We start from the raw sequence: 25,867 nt of genomic DNA on the forward strand, positions 1-25,867 counted from the left end.
GAAAGCAATCAAAAGTATGTGCTATAAAACTCTTTTCCTGCTTCACCCTTGAATGCCTGTTCAAACAAAAAACACCCACATACAGTGATGAAATACACATTTACGCGCTTGGTAAGAGGTATATAAACTCAATGGACATAAACTCGCTAAAAGCAGAGGACCACCCTTCTTCTGCTCCAGTAGGTTTGTTTGCTTTGAGACTTGTGCCCCCTTGTGGTTGGAGCGCAGAGGTAGATTCAGTAAAGTGAATCCATTCCCATATATAAAGCGAGTCCTTTATTTGTTGGTATTGTGAAAACGTCTACATTGTGAATCTTAATTTACAGGAGGTGCATAGTAAAAGATATTAAACTGAAAAATTATAGTGTGAATCACTTTAAAACTGAGAAATAGGGCATGGACTTTGGTAGAGAATAAACTCGCACATTTCCTCAAATACATTTTGAAACACAATGGATAAATTCGTGAAATTACCACTTAAACAGATATTTTTTAAATCAGTTATATTGCTGAACTCTGCAATGAACCTAAGCTAATCTATCTCTCGTGCACAGGGGCATGTAGGTGACTCTCCAGTGCATCAGCTCAAACTCGTAGCTCAGGCTCATTTTAGGTCTTCCTGTGAAATGTCTTTGTGCCAGAAATGAAAATGACATCTCACAGAGAAAATGTCTCTTAGGCGACACAATTCAATAACCTCTGCTGTGTGAGCTTTCTTGTCTGCCAATGGTCCACGTTTAACCTAGAAGATAAATGTGTTTGTACAATTCTACTGACAATATCCAGTGTGACCACCTCTATTCTTTAACGCAGCCTGGAATCTCTGAGGCAGCTTTCTTATCATTTCTTTAAGTAGTCTTCTTTGGATGCTTGCTTGCTTTTGTTCCATTCTCTCTCGCCATGATCCCACACTGCTTCAGTAATGTCGAGGTCCAAGCTCTGTGGAGAGGACATGACTTTCAGGCACTGATTATCTGCTGTAGATAGTTTTTACGTCACAGGAAACACTAAGGACACACTGCACACAGTGTTAAGATATGCCACATTTTCAGCTAATAGCTCTTTGGGAATTACCTCACTGATCCAAAGATAGCATTTTATGCCTTTCAAAATGTGTTATCTTTGACATTTTTCATAGAATCAAGTAAATAAATGAGAACATATTTTGTGACAAGCTGCTAGAGTAGGATGTCTTGAGACCGGTCTTGGTCTTCACTTGATCTTGTCTTGGTCTCGACAGACTTTGATCTTGGTCTTGTCTTGGTCTCGCTTTCTCAGTCTTGCTGTCTCAGATCGACATAGTGATCGGGAGACTTGGAGTCAACAGTATCCATGACACACAACGTAACATTCGATAATGTGTCATGCGCAAAAGCATCAGCTCTAAGAGCCGTGCTTAGAGAGTGCTTTGTAGTGAATCAGAAGAGTCGACTCCCATTGAGCGAGAGCCGGCTCCTCACTTAATTTCCTTTCGCTGCTCAGCTCTCACACAGTGACTCAGCTATGCTCCAATCCCTCCATACTGTGGCCAATCACATGCAAGGATATAGGATAATATCATTATGTGAAAAACAGAGAGGGTGAGAGATGTGACAGTCAAGTGGAGCTGCGTCTGTCCTCTCAGTAAGTGAGTGAGACAGTAGACAGTGGTGAGGAGGGCTGTGCGAGTGCATCCCAAAAACACATAAATATGCCTGACACCAGTAAACGAAGCAGCATCTGGCTGCAGTTTAAAGACCTTTTTGTCTCGGTCTTTGCTCGTCTCGACTTTGTCTTGGTCTTGACTCGGTCTGTCTTTGTCTTGGTCTTGGTTTAGGCAGTCTTGACTACAAGTCTACAGGCTGCTAGAGAAAAAGTGCCTGAAGACATAAAATGTACTCTCTATTAAGTTTATATCTTCAGTTAGGTACCTTTTTCATACTTGAATGATTCATAGGTCCGTGTTGAGTGGCTTAACATACAAAAATGCTCTAAAAATAGTCAGCTGCAAGGAATGGACTAAAAGTATAACAGCTGCTAATCTCCAAAGAAAAATTGAAAGACCTTAAGAAAGCCTGGAGAACTATTGCTCAAGACCACTTAAAAAAATAAAAAAATAAAAATAAAAGTCTGGCTCCTGGGAAGCAAAACATAAAGAAGTCAGGGATGGCTCACAACTTTTACACAGTACTGTATGTACAAATTTAAACAAGGTCCCTTCTTTGGTATCTTTGAGCATCTTGGATGAGTCAGTGAAAGAATGACAAAAAAGAGGAAGGGAGGATGCAGAAATGTGAGTCACTTAGAGTGTATCATACTCACATGCATGTCAGCACTGTTTTGTGTATGTGTGACACGACCACAGATACAATATGCATGATAATAAATATGCAAATGCATCTATGCAAATGTAGATTTTGGATTTTGTATACATCTACGAGCATACGGTTTACGCTGTAAAGAAAGGAAACTAAAGAGAAAGAAGGAGGGAAGTAAAATTAATTCGAGGCCGCAGCAGTCTGAGCATTGCAGTAATCTGACAGTTAGCCAAGATTTGTAAAAGAACAGAAACTTCTGCAGTGGTTTCCAGACTCCTGCTGTGTGTTACTATGACTCACAGTCTCCATTCTCTCCAGTATCCCCTTATTTTCCTTTTATTATCTTTGGTTTAAAAAGAAATCTTAGTGGTGTGAGTCGGGATTTAAAGATAAGAGTCTTGATTGAATCTGGGATGTTTTCTGCAATTTAGAGATTAAGCTGTTTTATATAAACCTGTAGCTCAAGTTTATTTCTCTGTTTGTCACTGCAAGGTTTAGGACTTACTGGCCTGGGGAAAAGGTTGCCAACACACATTCAAACAAATGAGACGGCAGCCACAAGTCATGAGGTATGAGTCATGCTGACTTCATTCATCGTTCCTCTAATCTGCCTCTGCTGCAGTGCATTCTTTGCTTTTTCTTTGCTATTTTGCCACTCTACAGTACAAGCTCTTCTCTTCTTACTGAGTGTTACTAAATTAAATTAGTAAAGACATACACAGTAATAGGGTGGGAATGTACACGGTGAAAGCTGATCAAGCTTGGAGGCGAGGGGAGGAACAGAAATGAAAAGAATGAGGTTGTAAGGGGGCGCAGGAGGTTGTTTGAGTCTTTGGAATTTCCCCCTGTGGGTGCTTCATTATCCAGGTCTCTAAGGGCTCAGAGAGGAAAACCCTCTCTGGCCACAACTTTAGGTTCACTTAAGCGCTTCCAAGGTCATGCTGGAGCACTAAATACTGTAACTGGATTTAAGAAAATTAAAGGTTTTTGTGTTTGAGAGTCTATCACAGGGTTTTACTCCAGTGTATATATCAGTCCTCTATGTTTGTATGTTCCACTTCATTTATTCACCTTCATCATGTTGCAAACACGTTTTTAGGACAGCTACAAGGAGCACTGCAGTATTCTGTTTTACTTTCTTTGAGGTTCTCAAAGGATAAGAGAAAATGTCCAGAGGCACAAAATAAGATAAGACTTCAAAGATAATTGTTCAGAATCCTCAATAGAAATTGATTTGTGCACATAATCGCCTATACTGTGACAGTTGAATGAGGGCAGCTTTTATTTCCTTTTGATTGTACTTTGACCCGGGTATCAGCTAACCTTTGTTTTTCATCTCTTGCAGAGCCTTTAGATCCAGCTGAAGCTTGGGTTTCACAGGTATAGCACTATGTCCGATTTCTTTGTTCATCATTGTATATCCTACTCAGTGTGCTGGAATTCGATCACAGTCGTGGCTGAGTCTGTTAGTAAATCAGATGGCATCACTTCTGGTGTGGTTTTTCTAAATCTGCTTAATCTGATCGAGACATTTCTTTAACGCCATGTTTTAGTTGTAGCTGTTTCATACTGTATTCAGTTCAGTTAAGATAGGAAGGCTGGCACAGTCTGTTTATTTTGGGCCTGGCTGACCACAAACTTGCAAGCACGCAGCAAGTACTAGGCCTTATTCCTTTCTCGGGCAAACCAAAAGTATTTCGTTGCATACTCACCATATTTTACCCTTTAATATTTGCTTTTAATTCTCACTAGAAACATATGCTTGTCCATTGCTGCTTTCTGTTATTTGCTGTGTGTGTTGGTTTATGTGGTCTCTGTAGTTCCGTTATCTGCTCAGAAGGCTATTACATGTTTACACCACAAAATATGTTTAACACATTTCCTTGGAGACAGAAAAAACATTGTGGGTTAAAAAGGAAGCATATGAGAGAGTGAGTGAGTGCGTGAGTGAGTGAGTGAGTGAAACAGGAAACAAAGACTGGGGTGATGTTGAAGTGGGCAGGGTCTGAGACACCAGCTTTCATTGGGGGAGAGAGGCGGGAGTATAAGTTCCCCACTTCCCACTGCCGGCGTCATTTTCTAGACCAGCCAGCAGTGAGTCTCCACATCTCATTTTTCACTTCATCCTCTGCCGTGTCTAAACTTATCCAACATGACCACAAGATCTAGTCGGATGTCTTTCACCCGCTCTACCCCAGTGTACCGTGCTGCCAGTATTTATGCTGGTGCTGGTGGACAGGATGTTCGCATCTCCTCTGCTTCTGCATCTTCCCTGCGTTCTGGTATTCCACTTAGACCTTCAACCTCCTTTAAGCTGAGCAGTGGATTGAGTGGAGGCATGGGCGCCGGTTACGGTGGTGCCAGCGCGTCCGTGACAGCCAGCGGTGGCTCCGGTGCTTCGATCCTGGGCAATGAGAAGGGAGCCATGCAGAACCTGAACGATCGCCTGGCCAATTACCTGGAGACGGTGAGGACCCTGGAAAAGGCCAACAAGGAACTGGAGATGAAGATCATGGAGGCCCTGGAGAAAGGAGGCCCTGACATTAGAGACTACAGCAAGTATGAGCCCATCATAGACGACTTACGCAGACAGGTAAGAACTGAGAACAAATGAAAATGTTAGAAAAGTGAAAAGGTGTTTGATAAGACACAGTGAGAAAGATACTTTAGAAATAGTTTAGCTGGGCTAAAATTTGAGAATCAATGAGTGCATGTGACAGCACTCAACACTACATATTTCCAGCAAGAAGGTTTTAACATAATCTTTATTTAAAATTCAAATGCAAATTCAAATTCAAATTTTATTTGTCACGTACACAGTCATACACAGTACGATATGTAGTGAAATGCTTGGACAACTGCTCGTGACCTAAAGAAAACAAAAAAGGAAACGGCTATGAATAAGATAGGAAATAAATATGAAAAATTAAAAAGGGTAAATTTAACTAGGAAGGAATAAAATATAAATTAAGGTTAAAAATGAAATAACTGTACAACACAAATTAGAATGAAGGGTAAATTTAACTGGGAAAGAATAAGATAAAATATATAAATTAAAGTTGAAAATTAAATAACTACAACAAAATACACAATTTAAAGATCACCTGTGTTTGAAAATGAAGCTGGAGAATGCTTTTACTGAGACCAGCAGTGTTTCCTTTGTAAGTTATCAAATTTCTTTAAAGAGAACGACGGGTGTGGCAGCTCAACTGTAGCCAGTCCCCTCCCCCATAAAACTCTCGACTGGCCCCAACTTCCTCTGATGAATCACCAACACAAGGGTATCATCACGAGAGACGGACTGCGAAGCTCTCAGAAAACCAGCAGACAAAAGCATTTCTAAATGGTTCTGCTTGTTAGATGTGGATTCTACAAGCATGCGTAGTGTAGGAGGCGCTCAATGGGAAACAGATGTGTGGCACTCGTACACACAAAGCGATCTCATAGTGCCAGAGTGAGTGTGCACACACACACGCACAGATAGATGCGTGTCAGTGCAGTGGTTGTATAACAATCAGCAGAGTCAAATGTCACATTCTTCTCCAGAGTCCCACTTTTCTGCATCACATAATGACACATTTATGGTGGTTTTTTCGTTTTTTACTCTTTTTTTTTTTCTACCACACTAAAGTATTTCCCCTTCCCCTCTGTGACAGGAAACAAGAAGAAATCATAGACTCACTGCCACAGTCACGATAAAGAATTTTCCCCTCTGTGCACGCATAGATGCGATCGGTGATGCATACAGAGACAGACAGACAGAGACATGTGCAGTTGGGTGGACAGAAGAGAAACTTTCTCTCTATGATTTATTGAGACAGGATACATGTTGCTCTGGCAACGCTAAAACAAACCAGATTCTGTTTTGGCACAGGAACACCCTCGCTTCCTGTTCTTCAGTTTATGGTTCTTCTTTTATGACTACAGGTTACTATGGATTCAATCATGCTGCGGTCGGTTTTTGCAGTTTGACTTTTTGAGTATCGGTGGTTACATAAGGCAAGTCGGGCCTACAAAAAATGCTGTGTCAAAGCACATAATTATTAGAACTGGCTACTGACTTGTGCACGGGTTAAGCAGCTCTGTTCTTTCTAAACAGCAGAATCAAGTAAAATGAAAATAATAAAATAATAATTTTTTAAACAATGTTTTATTTTCCTGTCCAGATCTTCGATAAAATAATGGATAACGCCCGTTTAGTGCTTCAGATTGACAACGCCCGCCTCGCTGCCGACGACTTCAAAGTCAAGTATGTGATCGTCTCGTCTTTGCATGTGGAGTCATTCTTACACTCTGCGATTGTGTCTCTCATACACTGTGTCTGCTCATTCCCACAGATCTGAGAATGAGATGGCAATCCGCCTGTCCGTGGAGGCCGACATTGGCGGGCTGAAGAAAGTCCTCGACGAAACGAACATGAGCAGGCTCAACATCGAGAACGAGATTGAAGCCGTGAAGGAGGAGCTTCTATTCCTAAAGAAGAACCATGAGAACGTGAGCTTGCGGTTCATCAGATTGATAATAACATATAGAGTCACACGTTTTGTTGTCTTCTTCATTTCTTTTCTCATTCTGCTGATCCAACAGGAAGTGATGGAGCTGAGGAGTCAGATCTCACAGTCAGGTGTGCAGGTGGATGTAGACGCTCCCAAAGGTCAGGACCTGTCTCAGATCATGGAGGACATGAGAGCCAACTACGAGAAGATTGCATTGAAAAACGCAGAAGATCTCAAACGGTGGCATGAAAATCAGGTGCGGTGGACATCAAGAAGTTTGATTCAAAAGACACGCTGAGCCACTGTGTTTCTGACCATCTTCCTTTCGTGTCCCTGGCAGATTGCAGATGTGCAGGTGCAGGTATCACAGAACACAGAAGCTCTCCAGGGGGCCCAAATGGAGAAGAGCGACTTATCACGACAGATACAGACTCTGGAAATTGAACTTGCATCTCAACAGAGCTTAGTAAGCATTTTCACTGATTTTATTTATAAACATGAAATTATCAAATCCTTTCTAAGTTTATGACCCTATTCCATAATGCATTCTCTATATCTTTTTACTACAAAATTGGCACAGTTGAATACCATGACCACTGCGCCCACTCTTAGTTAGCAAAGCATATATTTCCTCATCTTTTCTTATACTTACAGCTTTTATTTCTCCTTTTATTAGAAAGCCTCTTTAGAAGACACCCTGCGCAACACAGAGCTACGTAACAACATAGAAATGGAGAAGTATAACACCCTCATTATCCGGCTGGAGGAGGAGCTGGCTAGCTTACGCGCGAACATACAGCAGCAGACCCAAGAGTACGAGGCGCTGCTCAACATGAAGATGAAACTTGAGGGCGAGATCAGCACTTACAAGACTCTGCTGGATGGTGGAGACTTCAAGTAAGAGCTATAAAGATGTGGTGGAAGAAAAAAAAATGCAGGTCATGGCAAGATGATGGTGATGGTGGAGGTGAATATGAAAATCAATTGATAGCATGAGTTGCATGGCCAAAAATAACTACACCATTATGCAAGGTAATCCCAGAAAGTTGATTCTGTTTATCTAGATGTAGTGTTTTCTGAAAACGCAACATCTAGATGAGCAGAATCAAAACGCTACATCTAGATGAACAGAATCAGCTTTCTGGGATTTCCTTACCTGGATGATTGATGCATGCATCAAGACATTATGCGAGGCAAAAATCTCAGCTGGTCATGGTCTCAAGGCCAGTTTAATGTGAATATTCTGGAAGTCAAAATGTTTCATTTGTGTTTTGCACAGGCTCCAGGATGCACTGGACGAGCTGGAGGCCGCCGACTAATTTGGAACAAAGGATTGGGAGTCATCGCAACAATGGAAGCAATCTGCCCACACCCATTAATTATGAGTGGGGTGGGTGGAGGAGTTTTGACATTTTTTGCACTATAACCACATGTCAAGTGAACTCTGATTTAAGCAGTTTTTAATAAAGGCATTATTCCACCACAGCGAAACATGGATCGCTGCCTGATCTGACCGCAAAATAAAAACAAATAAAACCACTTCTTAAACCTGAATTCACAGTTTTTGTCTGGTTCTCACTTCAGTTCAGTTCATGTTTGGTAGGTAAAGGCATTTACTAAATTAAAAATAAATAAATAAATAAATAAATAAATAAATACATTAAAAAAATAAAATAAAATAATAATAATAATAATAATAATAATAATAATAATAATAATAATAATAAAATAACTGATCATTACTGTTGGTGAAACCAACAATTTATAAAAAGAAAATATCCACAAATTTGCTTGACTATATTGCTATCTTATTCAGGGAAATTGTTATCTGTGTTATCATTTGCTGCATCTCAAAATATTATGATGAAATAAAAGCCATGATCCATCCATATGAGCCACGATCCATCCATTCTTTTCTGCTTATCCCATTCAGAGAAAAGGCCATAATTTGTAACGTGAATCTTACAAATGCAACATGATAAGTGGCCACTAGGGGGAAGAAGTAGTCCTAAATGAGCCACCTAGGTGGCTGCATAAGAATTTGCCTTACTACTTATATGCACCAAGGAGTAGGGATGGGTACCGGTATCCGGTGCCACGATGGCACCGGTTCTGACATAAACGGCAGTAACCAGACCGAAAAGCAGCGCACATTTCGGTGCTTTATTTCGGTGCTTTTTTTCCCTGAGCTGTGATACACTTCTAGCCAATCGTTTTACGTTTCCGAGGATAGTAGGCGGGTCCAGGTACGTAAGTTCTTTTAGAGCAGAGCTACAGATTCAAAGTGCCCAAGGCCAGGCCAGGCAGTCAAAGTCTGGCTGTACTTCACAGCAAAAGATGCAAACTCAGCAGCCTGCAACAAGTGCTTTAAGCTGATACTGTGATACTGTCAAAGGAGGTAACACCTCAAATCCGATGAAACACCTGGCGACGCATAGTGTTTTTTTAAATGCACCGTATTTGATAGCTTGCTGCAAGACCTCACACCGAGCACATCTACTGCGGGTGTGGTGCCTGTTATCAGACCCGGAGTTAGCAACATCTCCCAAAAACCCGAAGAGGAGAGTCCTGGCCCCTAGCCCTGCCAGTGTAGCAGAAATGATGACGGATGATGACGACAGCAGCAGCCGTTCTTCTCGGCGTGAGTAGCTTAATGTTGTTCGTGTGTAATTTACGTTGAGTAGGCTCACCATGTTATTAAATTAATGCAGTGGTTCCCAAACTTTTTTCGCTGCCCCCCCCCCCCCCCCTTTGTTTTACAGAAAAATGTTCGTGCCCCCCGCACGCGCACACTACTAACACATCCTCCAACTACACACACGCATATTTTGCTCAATTGCGGTTTATTTCACACCTCAAACATAAACAATTAAGCAAATACAAGTAATCTGCAGGTAAGAAAATAAACTACTAACTCTTTTACGCTACGTCCGCACCTACACGGATATTTTTTAAAAACGCAGCTGTGTCATCCACACATAGGCACTTCGGCACTTCAAATCACCGAAAACTGAGATTTTTCAAAACTCCTGTTTTGCTTTTATGTGTGGACAAGGAATACAGTTTTCGTCACACAACTTCAAAGGTATGTGCCTTTTTTCACGTCAGCTGTGCGCCACGTTATTGTTTACATGAGAGGAATTGAAGAATGGCAAATAAACAGTATTTTGTCTCTATCTTCAGGTTTTACACTCTTACATATAAACACGCAGTTACTGTCCCTCTATTTAGAAAGGCAGAGGCACCACGGTTTACTTCTTTTACATGTAGTTGTTTTTTTCCTGTGTAATAATATTCAACATTGCTATCAATAAATTTTTCAAAAAAATACCTCTCTGTGCAAAATGGGTTTAAAAACATAAACAACAGTGGGATACTGTTTGTCCGTGATTTAGACAGGGGGAACAAATCGTGGCAGGATCAGCCTGATATTATTTGTATCCCACTGTAACTTTACTGTGTAAAGAGCTAACATCTCCAAAATGTCAGGAGTAGTTATTTATTACAACAAGTGTTTGTGAACTAAAAATCAAGAATGTGGGATCCTGTTTGTCGTGATTTGAACAGCCCAGCGCTGCTCCCGACATAGGAAAGACCAATTCTGCAGGGGAGACCTACCTCGGCACTTGTGCAGGTGAATCCAAAGGGAAGATATGCTTCACCATATTTTCTAGTCTTTGGCTTAGAATGAAGTTGGTTTGGAACTTCATCTCCTGCTTTGCATTTGTGTGGGCGCCCCGTGCTAGCAGTGTCCAAGCATTGTTTTGGTTTCTTTTCCCTTTTCATGCCGCCCCCGCAATGGCTCTGCGCCCCCCCCGGGGGAGGGGAGGGGGTACCTTCCCACACTTTGGGAAGGTCTGCATTAATGCATGTAAGGTGAACTAGCAAACACCGTTGTAGTTACATGCGGCTGTCTTCTTGTTTGATCGCAGGTACTCCCTTCACCCTGGCCAAAAAGGCTAAAATGGCCAAAGAAAAAGTGGGAAACAGCTAAACATGAGAGGTTTTTGGACAAAATTTGTGTTTTTTCCATTGTTTAAGCACTGCTTCCAGCCAAGAGTGATACCATATATGCCCTATAGCTGCAGAAAAGGCTAACATTGTTATCTTTTTACAAAAAAAACAGCTGAACATGAGAGGTTTTTGGACCAATTTTGTGTTCTCCATTCTTTAAGGACAGGTTTGAGCACCGTTTAAGCATCAGCACCGTTTCAAAAGTACCGGTTTGGTACTGGTATCGAATAAAATCTAAACGATACCCATCCCTACCAAGGAGTGGCTATAACCTTGGATGATATAATCATAAAACCAGTATAATATAACTGATAGCTGGCAGTTATTCAAACCTGTACATAAGATGCAAGCCATCATGAAGAGCTGATATAAAGGTAACCACTTTAACCAAAAAAAATGCTACTTGGACGGTTTTTATTATTATGTTTTAGGATAAAAAACGAAAACTCAGCAAAGTTCTATAATCTCTGGGACACGGGTCAGTACTTAATGGCTTATTACCACTAATTCATTAGAATTTTAAGCAAAAAAAATCAGAAAAGGTGGATTGAAATTGCTATAAGATTAAAATAAATACACAGCTGGGAAAGCTGCAGCCAGTTCGGTGACAAATACGAGGGATATTGAGCAGAGCACGGAGCAGCGGTGCAGCAGATGTGGGTCAGCAAGTAAACAAGGGAGGAGGCAAGGCTCTCGTGGACGACGATGCGCGCTCCCGATAATAAACCTCTGACGCCTTCATCCGGGAACTACTACGAACTCGCTCTCCAACATGGCGGCGTCAGGTGAGGTTTATGTGGGTGAGCGATCCGGGTTGGTTCGGGGGAGAATTTAAGAGGATTTTACTTCAATTCAACTTAACACGTGAAGTTTGATGGTTGTTTTTTCTTCGCTTTATCGCTCCGCGTCGTTGTCTCGTGTGTATAAAAGGGGTTCCCGGTTGTTTTGGGCTCGGTAAAGACGATACTGCCAGACATAGGCGAATGAACGGAGCAACGACTAGCATAAATGTGAACGTTGTAACCTCCCGAGAACTTGTAGCATTTACCTCTGGGCACGGTTACTGCGGCTGCTGAAGTCCGCTTTTGACTTTAAGCGTTGTTGTGCGCAGTGGACGTGGTTGACAGGCTGTGAAATGTTCGGAACTGCGTGCAGAGCTGGCACATTGTATGACCGTAGCGGGTTTCGCCGTGGCGCTCAGAGCAAGATAAGCGCCGGGCGCAAGCGCGATGTGTGGAGGAGGGGTCGGGCCGAGGAGTCCGGGCTGCCCGAGGAGTCTCCCCACGTGTGCAAGCGTGGCTGCCTGGTGTCGGTGTTTGATGAAATGGGGCAGCTGAGCCTGTTTTGGCCGCATTCTAAACACTTCCCTAGCTCCTTCTCAACTTTAAGCTATCTTTTTTCCCCCAGCCGGCCAAGTCCTGCGCGATTGATGGCGCACTTGGATCGTGGCGCTGCGACGCGAGCTAGGCCGTAAAACCTAGCCAGCTAAGCAGGGATACTTCCCCCGTCAGCAGTCCTTTGCTGACTAAGCCCGCATAGCCGCCAAGACAAAAGCGATCAGTGTATACGGCAAGCTAAAGACCCGTATAGTTACCCTAACAGTTTGACCGCGGGGTTGTAGTTTAAGAAGAAGACAGCTCCGCTGAAACTTAATGTTACGCAGCTCTTAGCTCACCAATGTCACATAAGTGAGGATCGCTGAGCAGGCTACCACAGCCAATATTTTTGCTTGCTGGTTTTGCAAAGTACAAGCGGTTATAGCCATTTCGATCAAACCTGACGGCCGTAAACAACAACTTAGTGTAATATTCTGGACCAGAGCTGTAAACAGTCTTTGTTGGTCTCTGCGTTTTTGTGGGTTTTGAAATAATGTGTGCAAAAGAATGTCCTGACAGCTGGGATTTTCACAATAAAGCTCCCAGCCAGCTTTCTCACCCCCTATTTTTTGTTTTTGTTTTTCCAAGTCAAAACCTGCATCATGAACTGTGTGCGAGCCCCCCTCCCCATCTCCCTTGGGGGCTGGTAACTGCTGGCACTGGGACACACTGTCAAGAATATTCTGTGGTCTGTGCATGATTCAGTCAGTCAAAACGTGTTGCAGTAAGGTTGTTTTGAAATCGTTATGGTTCTCACCTGACTTGGAGCTAAACAGCCTTTTCTGGTCTGTTGCACAGTGACGGTTGGACAGGCTGGCCACTCCCCATTCGTGTGTGTGCAGTTTTGGTTTTTTGTAGCAAAAGAAGTATTTGTTATCACACGCACACTGGAGCCTAGAGCAGGGCGATATGGCCAAAAATATTTATCACGATATATATTTGAAAATTTGCGATAACGATATAACCGACGATATAATTGATGCGAGACAAAATACAACTCCACAACATTACTAGCGCAAAAAGACAACCTTCCATTTATTTTCACTTAAACAAGAAGCTGGTTTTTATGTACATTAAAGCTTTATAAAAATGTAACAGTGCAAATGCAAATTCCTTGCTGAAAGTTTAACCAAAAGGCATTTCCAGTAGAAATGGGCTGACATATCCTGAGCATAACCATGTATAATATCCACTGAAGTTAAAAAGAGGTGCTTTGCAACATTAAACTGCAGTGTGCAGTACGTATTTTTCGGACCATAAGGTGCACGGGATTATAAGGCACATTAAGCGAAACAAAGCAGTCAGATAAATCAAACTTTATTAAACTCATTCTTCTTGCTTCCTCCACTTCTGTACCATTGATTCATTAATGTTGAATTCTCTGGCAGCTGCTCTATTCCCATGTTGTTGCAGTATATTAATGACTAACCTCGTATTGTGGATGGATTATCTCAGTTGTTCTCCTGACTGAAGTTTGGTCCGTTTACAGTATCCTGCCATGCGATTGCATTTGTCTCTAACCATGAAGAACCTTCACGTTAACTTTTATAAGTGGAAAAGTGTTAGTGTTCGTCCTCCAGCTTCACTGTTTATGTTATGCTAACATAGCTGTGTCGCTAGCGATCACGTAGCGCATCATTATATACCAGCTAGCCCAACTTCAGTAACCCTACAAACGTCACTGCTGTTTAGTTTCCTGTCTTCATTTATGTTGGAAGTGATAGCAGAGCTGTACGTTTGATTTTTTTCAGAAATCTCTCAGTCAGAACATGCTATATCATGCTTAGGTAACTAGCGAAACTAGCGAGCTAACTTCCGCTAGCTTCCTGCTAACTTCTAACTCCGTTAAATGTAATACATTTTGTTTTCATGGATGCCTGGAAGTTAAACTTTATAGTTACACCTGGTAAAGCAGCAATGCTGATCGTTTTATTAAAGATGAAAGAATTTAGACAGTTTTTAACTCTCAGTGATGCTGCAGTGTTGTTTGACCTGAAACATACGGAGTTTAGGACCCAGATTACTCCCAGATTTAAGAGCATCTTAGTCCGACAAATACGACAATAACAACGGCCGCTTGCATGTTCTGCAAAAAAATGTGCTTTGTTGTGTATCTGACGGACAAACACCAAACCAGTTCCACATCACTGAAGTTGCACCATTTTTACAAACCAATTCTGGTTCATCTGTTTCACTCAACAATCGGCCATGTGCGTATGAAAACAAAGGCACTGCGCATGCGCGTTTTACTCATATTCTATCGCGATATTTCATTTTCCTATCGTTGCCTAACATTATACCGGTATTACCGTGAACGGTATAATATGGCCCAGCCCTACTGGGGCCCACTCTTATCTTGCTTGGTTGTACATCATCTCACTACTAAACCTTAAAAATAGTGTCACCATTTAAACAGCAGCTCTCATTTAAGGTAAAAACATTAGGTTTTGTTTTTTTTAAACTGTTGAGATGCTGCAGTTTCTGATAGTTTAGTCTGCAGGTATTCCATATGTTACTTTGTAAGTTACTTCCATAGAGAGACGTCCACAATGGGCAAGGTAACCATGACTTACTCTTGTGTTCTTCCCTACAGCTAAGAAGAAGAATAAGAAGGGGAAGACCCTCACTTTGACTGACTTTCTTGCGGAGGACAGTGGAGGCAGCAGCGTCGCCCCCAGCTATCCGACCAAGTCCACAAGCTGGGCGGATGAGACTGATGACCTGGACGGAGATGGTGAGCACACACTGAAATGCACACAGTGATCGGAATATCTTAGCAGCGTTTCACAACAGTAGGTGAACTAAAAAACGGTCTGCATTATGTTTCTTGGTAACGACTGTTTAGCTCTACCTTTTCCCCTTAACTGCAAATTCAAAACCTCTGAATTGAAGGCTGCAGTGTTTGTCTGAGCTATTTGCATTTGAAGAAGCAACCTGCTGGAGTGATTTGTGGTAACAAAATGGTCAGTGTAAGTCAGGTTAGCTATGCAATCAGTAGGCAGAGATATCCTTTTAATTGCATAGCTGTTGATTCAGTCACATGTTTTAAAGGAGATATTATGTATGACAAGCCAGTCTCAGTGGAAATGCCCTGAAAGCAATTACTGTAGTAAAATCGGTGTGCTCGCTCTCTCTTGTTCAGAAGATCTTTTAGATTCGTTGGGAAAATTGAAGAATGTGGTCAAACTGGCGATTCTAGTAACACATGTAGTCGAACATGTGGCAGGATGTGAAATGTGCTGCAGAGTGTTTAAATGAAAATGAGCTGGGTGAGATATGAATAGATATGATATGCAGATATAAATGTCTTGTAATACGAGGGTGATAACACTAATCCAAGCTGGGGGTAGTTACATGAGGCATGTATTTTATTTATAAGAAAGTATTAATTAACATATTTACCAAGTCAAAGTTTGGTTTTTATGCAGCGTCAGTGGCAATGCCCTGTTTGTTTGTATGTTAATTGTTCCAGCTTCTATGTTGAGACTAGGCTATCTACACCATACCTGAGTGTGTGTGACCCTTAAACTCCAGTTTGTGTGACTAATGTGATTGCTGTACACCATATGAGGGGCGTTTGTTTAGAAAGAGAGGAGCTGAGATGATGAGACAAACTGATGCGTAGTCGAGTCTGGATCATTAAGGGGAATGCAAACGCAGGCCAGTTTGCGCAAGCACTGTAGCAGGCAATGGCACCTAATGTTTGTTTTTTTCTTAAGTGTTTGCATTATGTAAAACGGTGATCTCTATGCAATGAGCTCTCTTGTTTTCTCACAGGTAACCCTAGTATAGGTAGCTTCTTCTTCTTTTTTTTTTTATTTAAGTGAAAGCATTTCATGAATTTAGGAAGCTCAAATATTAGCTTTTATTTGAAGATTCCTCCAATGTCTCTGCAGTCTCGACTTCCTGGCACACGGAGGAGGACACGTACAGGGCACCACCCATCGACCGCTCCATTCTGCCTACAGCGCCTCGCTCAGCTCGCGAGCCCAATATTGACCGGGCCAGGCTCCCCCGCAGCCCACCATACACCGCCTTCCTGGGAAACCTGCCCTATGATGTCACTGAGGACTCAATCAAAGACTTCTTCCGCGGCTTGGCAGTAGGTTTAGCAAGATATACACACAGCCATCACTCATAATTGTATATAACAGCCAAGGCAAATAACATTTAGGATGCCAGCAGTTCTGTGTGTGTTGGTTTTGCAGTTTCAGTTACATTTCAGGTTCTCAGATCATCACTTTAAAGTTAAACGTGTGGCTAATTTCTGAAGTTTCAGTCCACATCTACGTGGGGCTGTCCACACAACAGCAAGATTGAATTTGCATTTTAAAAAAAGAACAGGATGCAGAGGTCCACTTTGTTATTCTGTTTGTTTTCACACTTGTTCCTCAACGTGTCACATCAGCGACACAAAGTTTTTGTTGTTGTTGTTGTTGTTGTTTTCTGTTGTTATTTTGCATTTTGAAAACTTGGGTAGTGTGTTTCTGTTGTCATGAGTGTAATTAGAGCGTTATGTTATTAATCAATGTGTTTCACTTTAACTGTCTCTGTGTCCAGATCAGTGCAGTGCGTCTGCCTCGAGAGCCCAGTAACCCAGAGAGGCTGAAAGGCTTTGGTTATGCTGAATTTGACGACGTAGAATCCCTCCTCAGGGCTCTCAACCTCAGCGAGGAAGTAAGAGAACCTGAAGTTGGAAAAGACACAATTAAACAGTCTGAGACTTTCACCAAAGTGCAGGAAGGATCAGTAAATAATAGTTGTAACAAACTACTTCTTTGCTCATGCCAACAGAACCTGGGCAACCGCCGGATTCGTGTGGATATTGCAGACCAGTCAAATGATAAAGGTACACTTTTATTCCTGGACATTTTGATCATCTCTGCCTCTGCAGTCACGCGCCGCTCCATTGCCCTCGTTGAAGTGTTCGATAATTTAACACAGCGTCTCCTCTCCTTCTTCACATCTCAGAAAGAGACAGCGGACCTATGGGTGGTCGAGACCGAGGTGGGCGAATGGCTGACATGGGTCCTGACAAGACAGACAGTGACTGGAGAGCTCGACCAAGTGCGGATGCTGATGATGGACCTCCCAGGAGAGATGATGCCTTCGGAGACAGTGAGTCTAATATGCTTCTGCTGGAGCTTTATCACGATAGCATAAGATTCCCTCTAAAGAAAAAAATATACCTAAATAAACAAACAGAAAAACAGAATGCTTTGAGACTATTTTTTTCCCCATTTCAGTTTCACAAATTGAAGCATGAAAGTTTAATTTGAGTATATTGACTGAACTAATTAATTACAGCAAGTCCATTAAGTGGCTTCTTTTGCACTATTTTGTGAAACCTAGCCTTAGCTTTATGTCACAGCCCTGGTTTTCAGCTTTCAAACTGAGGAGCAGGTGTTTTTTTGTTTTTTTTATTATTATTATTTCTTTGTCTTTAATTTTGAATTGTTTATATAAAATACCTGTGTGGTAACACCATCCAATCAGCTGTTCAGTGTGTCACGTCCCATTACTTTCGACCTAATGCAGGATCACGTGACCGTTACGAGTCTGATCGTCACAGAGATGGCCAGCGGTGGGACAGTGATCGTAATGAAGGAGGTCGTTACCGGGATCGCTATGACAACAGGGACCGCAGAAACAATGATGGAGGTTTGTTTGTATAAGTTCTGGAAACTGCTTCTTAGGCACAAGATCCAGATTACTTTAACATTCTGATCCCAAATAAATCTTTATTTTTTGTGGTTGTATTTAGTGTTTACAGCGTTCTGTTTTCACGTTTCTTTTTTGGTCTGCTGTCTGTGTAGGTTTCGACTCTCGTAGTGGTGGAGGAGGTCGTCGTAACTTTGGTAGTGGTTTCCGCCGTGATTATGATGACAGTCAGGGTAGCAATGATCGCTACGGGGACCGGGATCGTTACGGAGATCGAGATCGTTACGGGGACCGGGATCGCTATGGGGACAGGGATCGTTTCGGAGACCGGGATCGTTTCGGAGATCGAGATCGTTACGGAGAACGGGATCGTTACGGGGACCGTGAAGACCGGCACGACAGGCGTGAAGAGAGGGGTGAGATTTCATTGTATAAATCCTATCCTTTGTCAATATTCTTAATTTTCAGGAAAAATCTTGTTAAGTTGTGCATTTGTGACGTATGTACTTTCATCTTTTCCAACCCTAGCTCCTCAGCAAAGACCCAAGTTGAACCTGAAGCCTCGTAGTGTACCTAAAGAGGAGGAAAGCGCCGGCAGTGGTGGCACTTCACCTGCTGCCACTTCAAGCTCAAGCAGCAGGGCCTCGTCCATCTTTGGCGGAGCAAAACCCGTTGACACAGCAGCAAAGGAGAGGGAGGTGGAGGAGAGGCTGAAGAAGGAGGAGGAGAGACTGCAGAGACAGCTGGAGGAGGACAAAGGCAGGGGACCGGACAGAAAGATGAGGGACAGGTGAGCGGGGAGGCTGATGAGTAATGTTTGAATGTAGTAGTATTATACATTTATTACACCATTAAATTTTCTGCCTTTTTTTTTTTCTCAAGCACAAGTAAATTAGATCTAATGCAGAAATGGGAGAGCGCCTTTTTTATTTTCAAATGTTAATGATTAAGTGTTTAATGCTGACGCATCCTGTGGAGACTTGTACAGCTTGTACAAGCCCTTTGCAGCCAGAGTCTCTGTTAAATGGACTGATGCTCAAAGTGCTTTTCTGCTGCTTTACCCCAAGCCTCATTCACACACATTCATACAAGTGCTTTCTTTAACTTAACATTCATGCAGATGCACCGGGAGCACTTTGGGGTACAGTACCTTGGAGGAGCCAGGCATAGACCATCGATCCTTGCAATTAGTAGAGCCACAGCCGTTGTCGCTGTTGCATTAGAATCCTTCACTTCTGTTTTTGCAGCCATCCATCCATTTTCCTCCGCTAATCCGGGGCCGGATCGAGAAGCCCAGACCTCCCTTTCCCCAGCAACCTCCTACAGCTTGTCCGGGGGAACACCCAAGCGTTCCCAGGCCAGCTGAGAGTTATAGTCTCTCCAGCGTGTCCTGGGTCTGCCCCGGGGCCCCCTCCCGGTGTGACATGCCCAGAACACCTCGCCCAGGAGGCATCCTTGTCGGATGCCTGAACCGCCTCAACTGGCTCGTTTCGATGTGGAGGAGCAGCAGCTCTACCCTATCTCTAAGGGAGAGGCCAGCCACCCTTCAGAGGAAGCGCGTTTCTTCCGCTTGTGTCTGCGATCTTGTTCTTTCGGTCACTACCCACAGTTCGTGACCATCGGTGAGGGTAGGGACGTAAATTGACCGGTAAATTGAGAGCTTCGCTTTTACACTCAGCTCTCTCTTCACCACAACAGACCGGTACAGCGTCCGCATCACTGCAGCCGCAGCACCAATCCGTCTGTTGATCTCCCGCCCCCTTCTCCGTCACTCGTGAATAAGTTCTTGCAGCTCAGTTTAATTTCTGAGATGTTTATGGCATGTTTATAAGATCTGCCTACAACTTGACGGACATTCAAAGCCTCATCTTGTGATTCTTGAAGAGTTCATGGTAGATTTCTGAGATGTTCTTTGGTTCACTGTTCTGTTATAGCTGCAACTCGCCTTTCACGTTGGTCTTGATTTGACTGCTTGACATTTACATCCAGAATTTTCAGATGTTTGTCTGTGTAATCAGTAAGTTAAGGCCTAACAAGTTGCTCAAGTTTTTACATAGTAGCAGTTCCAAATATTTGCATGTTACACTTTTTAAAATCTCCTCGAAGGTAAAAACAGCAACTGATATTTTTAATATCTGTTTGCAGCAGGGTTTGTGTTCACGATTGTCCACTGCAAAAATCTGCTAATCATGTCATTTGCATAGAGCAGAACTGTGAGGGCTGAACTCTTGCTCTTGCTTTACGATTGGTCGGGTCGTCACATTGCACTCGAAACAGTCCGTCTCAGATGCCCCACAGTCTCTGCAAAAACTCAGAAACTTGTTTGCTTGGCCTTTTCCGTGTTTTACCCTGTTTTGCTTAAACCCTGTTACCCCATTTGCAGTTTACAATCAGCTAAAACATGTCTTAAATTTTGTTTAGTTTTAGTGTTGCAGTGTTTCAACTGTCCTTCCCCTCATGTGGTGTGAGCACTTTGTTTGAGTAGCTACACTGAAACAAAGTGCTTAAAATAGTGGTTTGGGTTTCAGACATCAGTGGTTTGATTTGCATAATGTACCCAAAGGTCTAAAGGAAAGAAAATAAAGATTTTCTTTTTGCTTTTAGGGACCCGAGCTGGCGCAACGAGGAATCTCATACTGAGCGATCCCGCACAGGAAGTGAGTCTTCACAGCAAGGAAGCACTTCTGGAAGAGGTGGGATGTTTCTTCACTCGCTTCCTTTCTTCTTCTCGATCTCTCCTTCGTCTTTGTCCTACTTGGGACTGAAACACTGCCTTCTCCCACTAGGGTCACGGTGTCGAGATAGCGAGCGCTCCGGTGAGAATGAGGTATTCAGCGGGGTAGAAGGTGGCTCCACTTCCCCTGGGTCCTCATCCCGGCCCCCCTCCACCAGCTCTTCTAAAGAGCCATTGAAGGTGATGCCTGCACCTCCTCCCAAGGAGAATGCATGGGCAAAGAGAAGTGCAGTCAGCACAGGCTCTAATGAGGGCGATGGTCGAGCTCCGACCTCCCCGGTCTCCCCAGGCGGTTCAGCTCCTCCCAAGTTCAGGTGAGCACTCACTGAATGAAGCCTGCAATGTTTAAATTCTGCTCTTGAATGAATGAATGAGTAGATTGTAGTAGATTGAGTAATTGATGCTCTGAATTCCCTACAGCCTTAATATACTTTGCCTTGACTGTTCCTCCTTTCCTTTTAGCTCCTCAAGTTCTGCAGATGAAAGAGGATCTGGAAAGGGTAAGTGCTAAACACAGTGGGATTTCCCCCACTCCGAAAACAAGTTACCAGGGTGTCTCCATCGATTACCTAATGAAGAAATCTTAGAAAAGCACAATCTGACTGAAGAAGTGAAGCAGAAACAGTATATTGCATGTCTTAATTGAATACAGTGAGTAATCCATCTCATTCCATGCTGGAAAAGTAAACTTTGTCACACACTTGCGTTTGGTTAGGTCTTCCAGTCAACGAGGTGATATTAGGAGTTGTGTTTTGAGTTTCCTGTCCCCTTTGACTTGTCTGGCTCTTCTCGACATCATCAGTGTATGGTGCACTTAATCAGCTTCAGCTGTATTTGCCCATCTGTGCTCTGAGCAACAAAAAAAGCACAAAAAAACAGCTGAAGCATTTGCACGTGCTTATAGAGTACATCTTGTAAGTATTGGCGCCTGAAAGGTGATGACAGAGTGATTTTTCAAATTCTTGAGTGGTCCAGGAAAAAGAGCTGGGAACTTCTTTTTGTTTTGTTTGTTTGTTTCTGTAGACTGTGAAAAGCACAAGATTCTCAGAAAAAGGAAGTGGAATAGTTCAGGACTTCATTTGTTGTCGTGCAAATGCTTTGTTCATGCATTTAGCAGATTTCCTTAGAAAGTGTTTCATCGATTCACTTGCTCACTTACCATATGTGGTGTGCAGCTTTTATCTGTGCTTTCCACACTTACTAGAAATTGTGCTGAACGCATTTGTCAAAGAGTCTTGCTAGGAGCGGGTCCTGCTCAGAACGTGCATGCCGAAACACTACAAGAACAATAATATCTTCATGGCTGTGGTGCCACAAGGTGGCTCTCACTATTTTCTACAGTTTTGGAACCTTTTGGCACATTTTGCAAGCCGGCATCAGATTTCTCAGAGGCCCGTTCTTGTAGTGGGGGCAGTTGTGCACCTCTCATTTGGCCCTATATCAGTGACTAACACATTTTGAATCCAACCAAAGTAGCTGTTTATGCTGCAGTGCGTTGAGAGTGTAGTCTACTGTACACCGTCCACCAAGCCCCCCTTGACTCAACTGTCTGGCTTCTTCTTTAAGATGAGAACAAGGCTGATGGTGTGCGTCGGGACCGGGGGCCCCCACGAGCACGAGGGGGGCCTGCAGGGCCTGGAGCTGGGCGGGGGCGAGGAGAGGGGCCCAACAGAGACCGAAGGAAGGAGGCAGACAGGTTAGCAACTGCAAAGTTCTTAATGAGACAGGGAGGATATTTTTCAGGCATCTGTGCTCGGGTTACACAACTGATGGTGCTTTGTGGTTTGTTTTTTCATTTTTATTTTTTTTGTGGGTCACTGGGAAGACAGGGTTTCCTGGTGTGCACATGAATGCTTTATCTGTGCTACACCAAATCATCATGATCCCCATATTGTAGCACAAGAAATAATTCATGTCAGAACTACATGAATCAGAACTGAAATTTCTGAAATGGCTGTTAATCTTCAGAAGACGAAAACGAGCAGATTCCTCTTTATTTATTTTCACCTGTGGCCATTAAAGGTTTCGCAACTAGTTTTTTAGTACAGATACTTCCTAACGTCAGCATTCACTCTGACCTTTAGAAAGGACAACAGAAGAGACCGAGACTCCAGACCACCCCCAGAGCCAAAGAAATACGAAGAGACCCCAACCCCCGTAAGTCCTGTAGCTCAGCCACATCAAAATTTGTGCAAAGTTGCACTGTGCTGTCAAAGTACTGATTATTTTTCTTATTTTGTTGCAGAAGTTCAGCTCAGCCAGTAAGTACGCCGCTTTGCTAATGGATGGTGACCAAGGAGAAGACGCAGATGACGCCGATTAGAGGGAAAACAACGAGATGCAGAGAAAGCGATGAATGCAAGAAGAAAAAAATAATAATCTCACATAGCGTATGGGAAAAAAAAAATCTCCTCACATGGATGTGGCTCCTGGGAAGGGAGGGGGAATCATCACCCCTCTCTGTTTTCCTCCTACAAACCTGTCCTTTAATTTCAAACCATTCACCCATCCCTCCTCCCCCTGCTCCACCTTCAGGACTCTTCAGGTTCTAAAGAATAGTCACATACTGGACTTGTTTTAAATGGAACAGAGGAATACATGACACATGAAAACGTGATGGAAAAGATTGAATTAATTGTAATAAATAAATGGAAAAAGTGGGGAAAAATGATTTTTGTATATTTGTGGATCACAGGCGCATCTAATGACTGAAGATGGAGCTTATAAACGTGTTTTGGGTTTTTTTTTCTCTCTCTCCTTTATTGACTTTTTAGAAATGCAAAACATCATTGCAAGCCCTTCTGTATACGTTATTAAATAATTTGATGTTATAGAGTATTTAAAAAAAAATATACAAGTGTACTGCTGAAATTTGAAAATCCTGTTTTCCAGTACTCATTATCAAGAGCATTGAGACAAAACCTGCTAATTTAAAAATTTTCCAATCATGTGATTCACCATTCAACAAATAAGCTGGTCGATGGTGTTAACAAAAGGATTCCCAAACATATTTTTGCAGGATTTATATTTTCACAGTTGCAGGGAAGGAAGGAAGAAAGAAAAAAGCCACCACACAATTTTACCGTGAGAATCAATTAAGTGCCATTATTACAATCCCCATCATTGTACAGATGTCCCTCTGTTTCTATACCTTAGAATTAGACCAGTTAAATGCTCATGGTACTCCAGTATCCAGTCACGTTAACAGATCTGTGTAAATCATTCATTGCCCCTGAAGGAGTACAAATCTATGGAGAAAGGGTGGATTTGCTTGGGGGGGGTTGTTCATGAGGTTATATGAACCTGTCTTCCAATTTGTAATAAATTGGGGTCATCATGTGAAATCAAATAGTATGATTATTAAAGTTCTAATGTGGGAAAATGCAACTCCTCCCTGCTGCCTTTTGTTATGCTGAATGGGCAGCACATACTCTCGTAACACCTGCGGGATTTACCATCACCCGTGAAAACACGGTCGTCTATATGCTGAGTTGCTTCAACCAACTTTCTGCTCTCCCAGTGTGGTCTGTGAGGCATAAGATTTCCTCAGTTTTTCTTCAGACTCGGGGCCCCCTGCTGAGGCCCCGGCTCCTGGTGGCAGCTGGTTAGGATCCTGCTGAGCTTTACACCCACCCACCCTCCTCCACACACAGGAGGTGCGCATTTTAATGCAAGAAGGCATTTCTCAGACTCTTCAAAGCAAACCATTCTTTGCAGCGGATATCGGAAAGAATACTGATTGACACCAAGGGTGTGTGTTTAGGCACGTGCAAATTATGTCTTTTAAATATTTATGAGGCAAAAATAGTGGCCATGATGTAGCAATGCCAAAGCTGGGAAGCAGACATGGAAAGCAACGCAAGTGTTTGTGTGTGTGCATGAACACACTCCACATTACTTCAATCATTATAAAGCCTAGATAAGAAAGAATTACAGAGAAAAAATCCCGAGTTCGAATCGGGATGTCCTCCGTGTGACTGTGGGTTCTCTCCAGGTACTCCGGCTTTCTCCCACAGTCCCAAGAGATGCTTATCAGATTAAACAGTGATTCTAAATTGGCCATAGATGTGAACATTTGTGTAAAAGCCATGTGACCGATCAACAGCCTATTCAGGGTGTACATCCCACCCCCCACCAATAACAGCTGGGATAGGCTTACAGCATTGGACAGTAGGATTTCAGTGTTTTACATTTGAAAACTATAAGGAGAAGCGTCATTATCCTCTTTAAAGGTCATCCATGGATTCAGGTTTCACATACAAAATGCGACTTTTAAAATATTAAACATTGATTTCAATCAATAATCATTCACATTTATAAAGCGCTTAATAGTGCACCAGCTGCAACATGAGATTAATGCTTAAGCGTGCATCCTTCAGAGCAAGGGTCTCAAACTATATAGATGTGAAGAAATATGATGCAATTTGGCCCTTGAAGTTAGTTCTTTTGTTTGTTGTTGAAGGCAATTTTAAAATAAATTGTTTAAAAAGCAAAAAAATGATTTAATATGAGGGCAATATGAGCAGAGAGCACAAACATGTTGAGGGATTGTCTGTGTTAGTTCAGTGAGATAGTTACTTGTAAAGAAAACATTTTTCACTAGCAGTCAAAAACTAATGTGTGCACTTAGTCTGCATTTTTATTTAGATACGAACAAAATGATAGCAGAAGTGCCGCCACATGTCTGGCCAGAAAGAGAGGACTAATGTGTCTATTTGGTAGCTCAATGAAAGGCTTCAGTTAGTTAAGAGTGAGGAAAAAAACTGCCTTCACGTTTGTAGTTGTGTCCTGTTGTACAATATTTGTAATTTTAAAGAAACAAACAAAACTCTACATTTTCAGAAATATTTGCGGGTGTTTTCTTGTTTGTTTGTTTTGTACTACTTGAACACTAAAGTGGCCCTCCACTGAAATGAGAGTGCAGTTAATTTAAGTTTGAGACCCCTGATTTAGATCAAACACTTTTTGTAATAGTGTTATTTTAATTGTCTCTCAGCCATAAAAGGCTGATGGGGTATTGTCGCCACCCCACCGGGACATCCAAATTTGTGAATGTGACAACTTCAGAACAAGGCGACGTAGGATTTTGAAACTTATACAATATGTGCGTCTACTAAAGATCTCTGTCGAGTTTGAATATCAGTGTCCTCGACCTCAAGGTCAAAGGTCACGTTTTCTGAAAATCTTGTGAACACATCAAGAAAGATACCATAGGTGCATCAACTGGGAGAGTGAGGGGTAGCATATTATTTATATGAACTGCAGTGCTGTTCCTTTTACTTGGGTAAA

General features: G+C 42.5%; 2 protein-coding genes and 1 long non-coding RNA gene across 4 annotated transcripts in view; all 3 read left to right on the top strand.

The window, feature by feature from the left end:
* Nucleotides 1-2,947, top strand: part of LOC146709213 (uncharacterized) — a 68,509-nt gene extending 65,562 nt beyond the window's left edge. Inside the window, exon 3 of the long non-coding RNA XR_014920431.1 lies at nucleotides 2,790-2,947. This is a non-coding gene — a long non-coding RNA (uncharacterized LOC146709213). The remainder of the gene's footprint in view (nucleotides 1-2,789) is intronic.
* A 1,179-nt stretch (nucleotides 2,948-4,126) lies between these two features.
* Nucleotides 4,127-8,347, top strand: LOC146709216 (keratin, type I cytoskeletal 18-like). Its single transcript, XM_085456222.1, has 7 exons — nucleotides 4,127-4,890; nucleotides 6,464-6,546; nucleotides 6,635-6,791; nucleotides 6,885-7,049; nucleotides 7,134-7,259; nucleotides 7,470-7,690; nucleotides 8,073-8,347. Exons 1-7 carry the CDS (start codon nucleotides 4,450-4,452, stop codon nucleotides 8,110-8,112), a joined length of 1,233 nt encoding a protein of 410 aa, XP_085312348.1. The 5' UTR covers nucleotides 4,127-4,449; the 3' UTR covers nucleotides 8,113-8,347.
* A 3,186-nt stretch (nucleotides 8,348-11,533) lies between these two features.
* Nucleotides 11,534-23,249, top strand: eif4ba (eukaryotic translation initiation factor 4Ba). 2 transcript variants are annotated; one of them, XM_085456218.1, is made up of 15 exons: nucleotides 11,534-11,592; nucleotides 14,777-14,917; nucleotides 16,080-16,285; nucleotides 16,744-16,860; nucleotides 16,978-17,032; nucleotides 17,155-17,301; nucleotides 17,722-17,844; nucleotides 18,000-18,260; nucleotides 18,373-18,634; nucleotides 20,449-20,537; nucleotides 20,631-20,892; nucleotides 21,041-21,078; nucleotides 22,145-22,274; nucleotides 22,663-22,735; nucleotides 22,824-23,249. In XM_085456218.1, the coding sequence occupies exons 1-15, from the start codon at nucleotides 11,580-11,582 to the stop codon at nucleotides 22,899-22,901; spliced, it is 1,995 nt and encodes a 664-aa protein (XP_085312344.1). In that variant the 5' UTR covers nucleotides 11,534-11,579; the 3' UTR covers nucleotides 22,902-23,249. The 2 variants fall into 2 exon arrangements, with proteins under 2 accessions (XP_085312344.1, XP_085312345.1); XM_085456219.1 differs by lacking the exon at nucleotides 22,145-22,274.
* The last annotated feature ends 2,618 nt before the right edge of the window (nucleotides 23,250-25,867 follow it).

Source organism: Copadichromis virginalis, linkage group LG5 (genome assembly GCF_057382275.1).
Source record: "Copadichromis virginalis isolate Kocher_CV1m ecotype Utaka linkage group LG5, C_Virginalis_male_GT1.1, whole genome shotgun sequence".
NCBI lineage: Eukaryota > Metazoa > Chordata > Actinopteri > Cichliformes > Cichlidae > Copadichromis > Copadichromis virginalis.

Excerpts from the sequence above, each read along its gene's own strand:
- eif4ba (XM_085456218.1), top strand. Across the intron at positions 14,918-16,079 it reads TGATGACCTGGACGGAGATG|TCTCGACTTCCTGGCACACG; the intron begins GTGAGCACACAC and ends ATGTCTCTGCAG. Across the intron at positions 21,079-22,144 it reads TGAAAGAGGATCTGGAAAGG|ATGAGAACAAGGCTGATGGT; the intron begins GTAAGTGCTAAA and ends TTCTTCTTTAAG.
- LOC146709216 (XM_085456222.1), top strand. The coding sequence starts at position 4,450 with ATGACCACAAGATCTAGTCGGATGTCTTTCACCCGCTCTACCCCAGTG. Across the intron at positions 6,792-6,884 it reads TAAAGAAGAACCATGAGAAC|GAAGTGATGGAGCTGAGGAG; the intron begins GTGAGCTTGCGG and ends CTGATCCAACAG. Across the intron at positions 7,691-8,072 it reads CTGGATGGTGGAGACTTCAA|GCTCCAGGATGCACTGGACG; the intron begins GTAAGAGCTATA and ends TGTTTTGCACAG.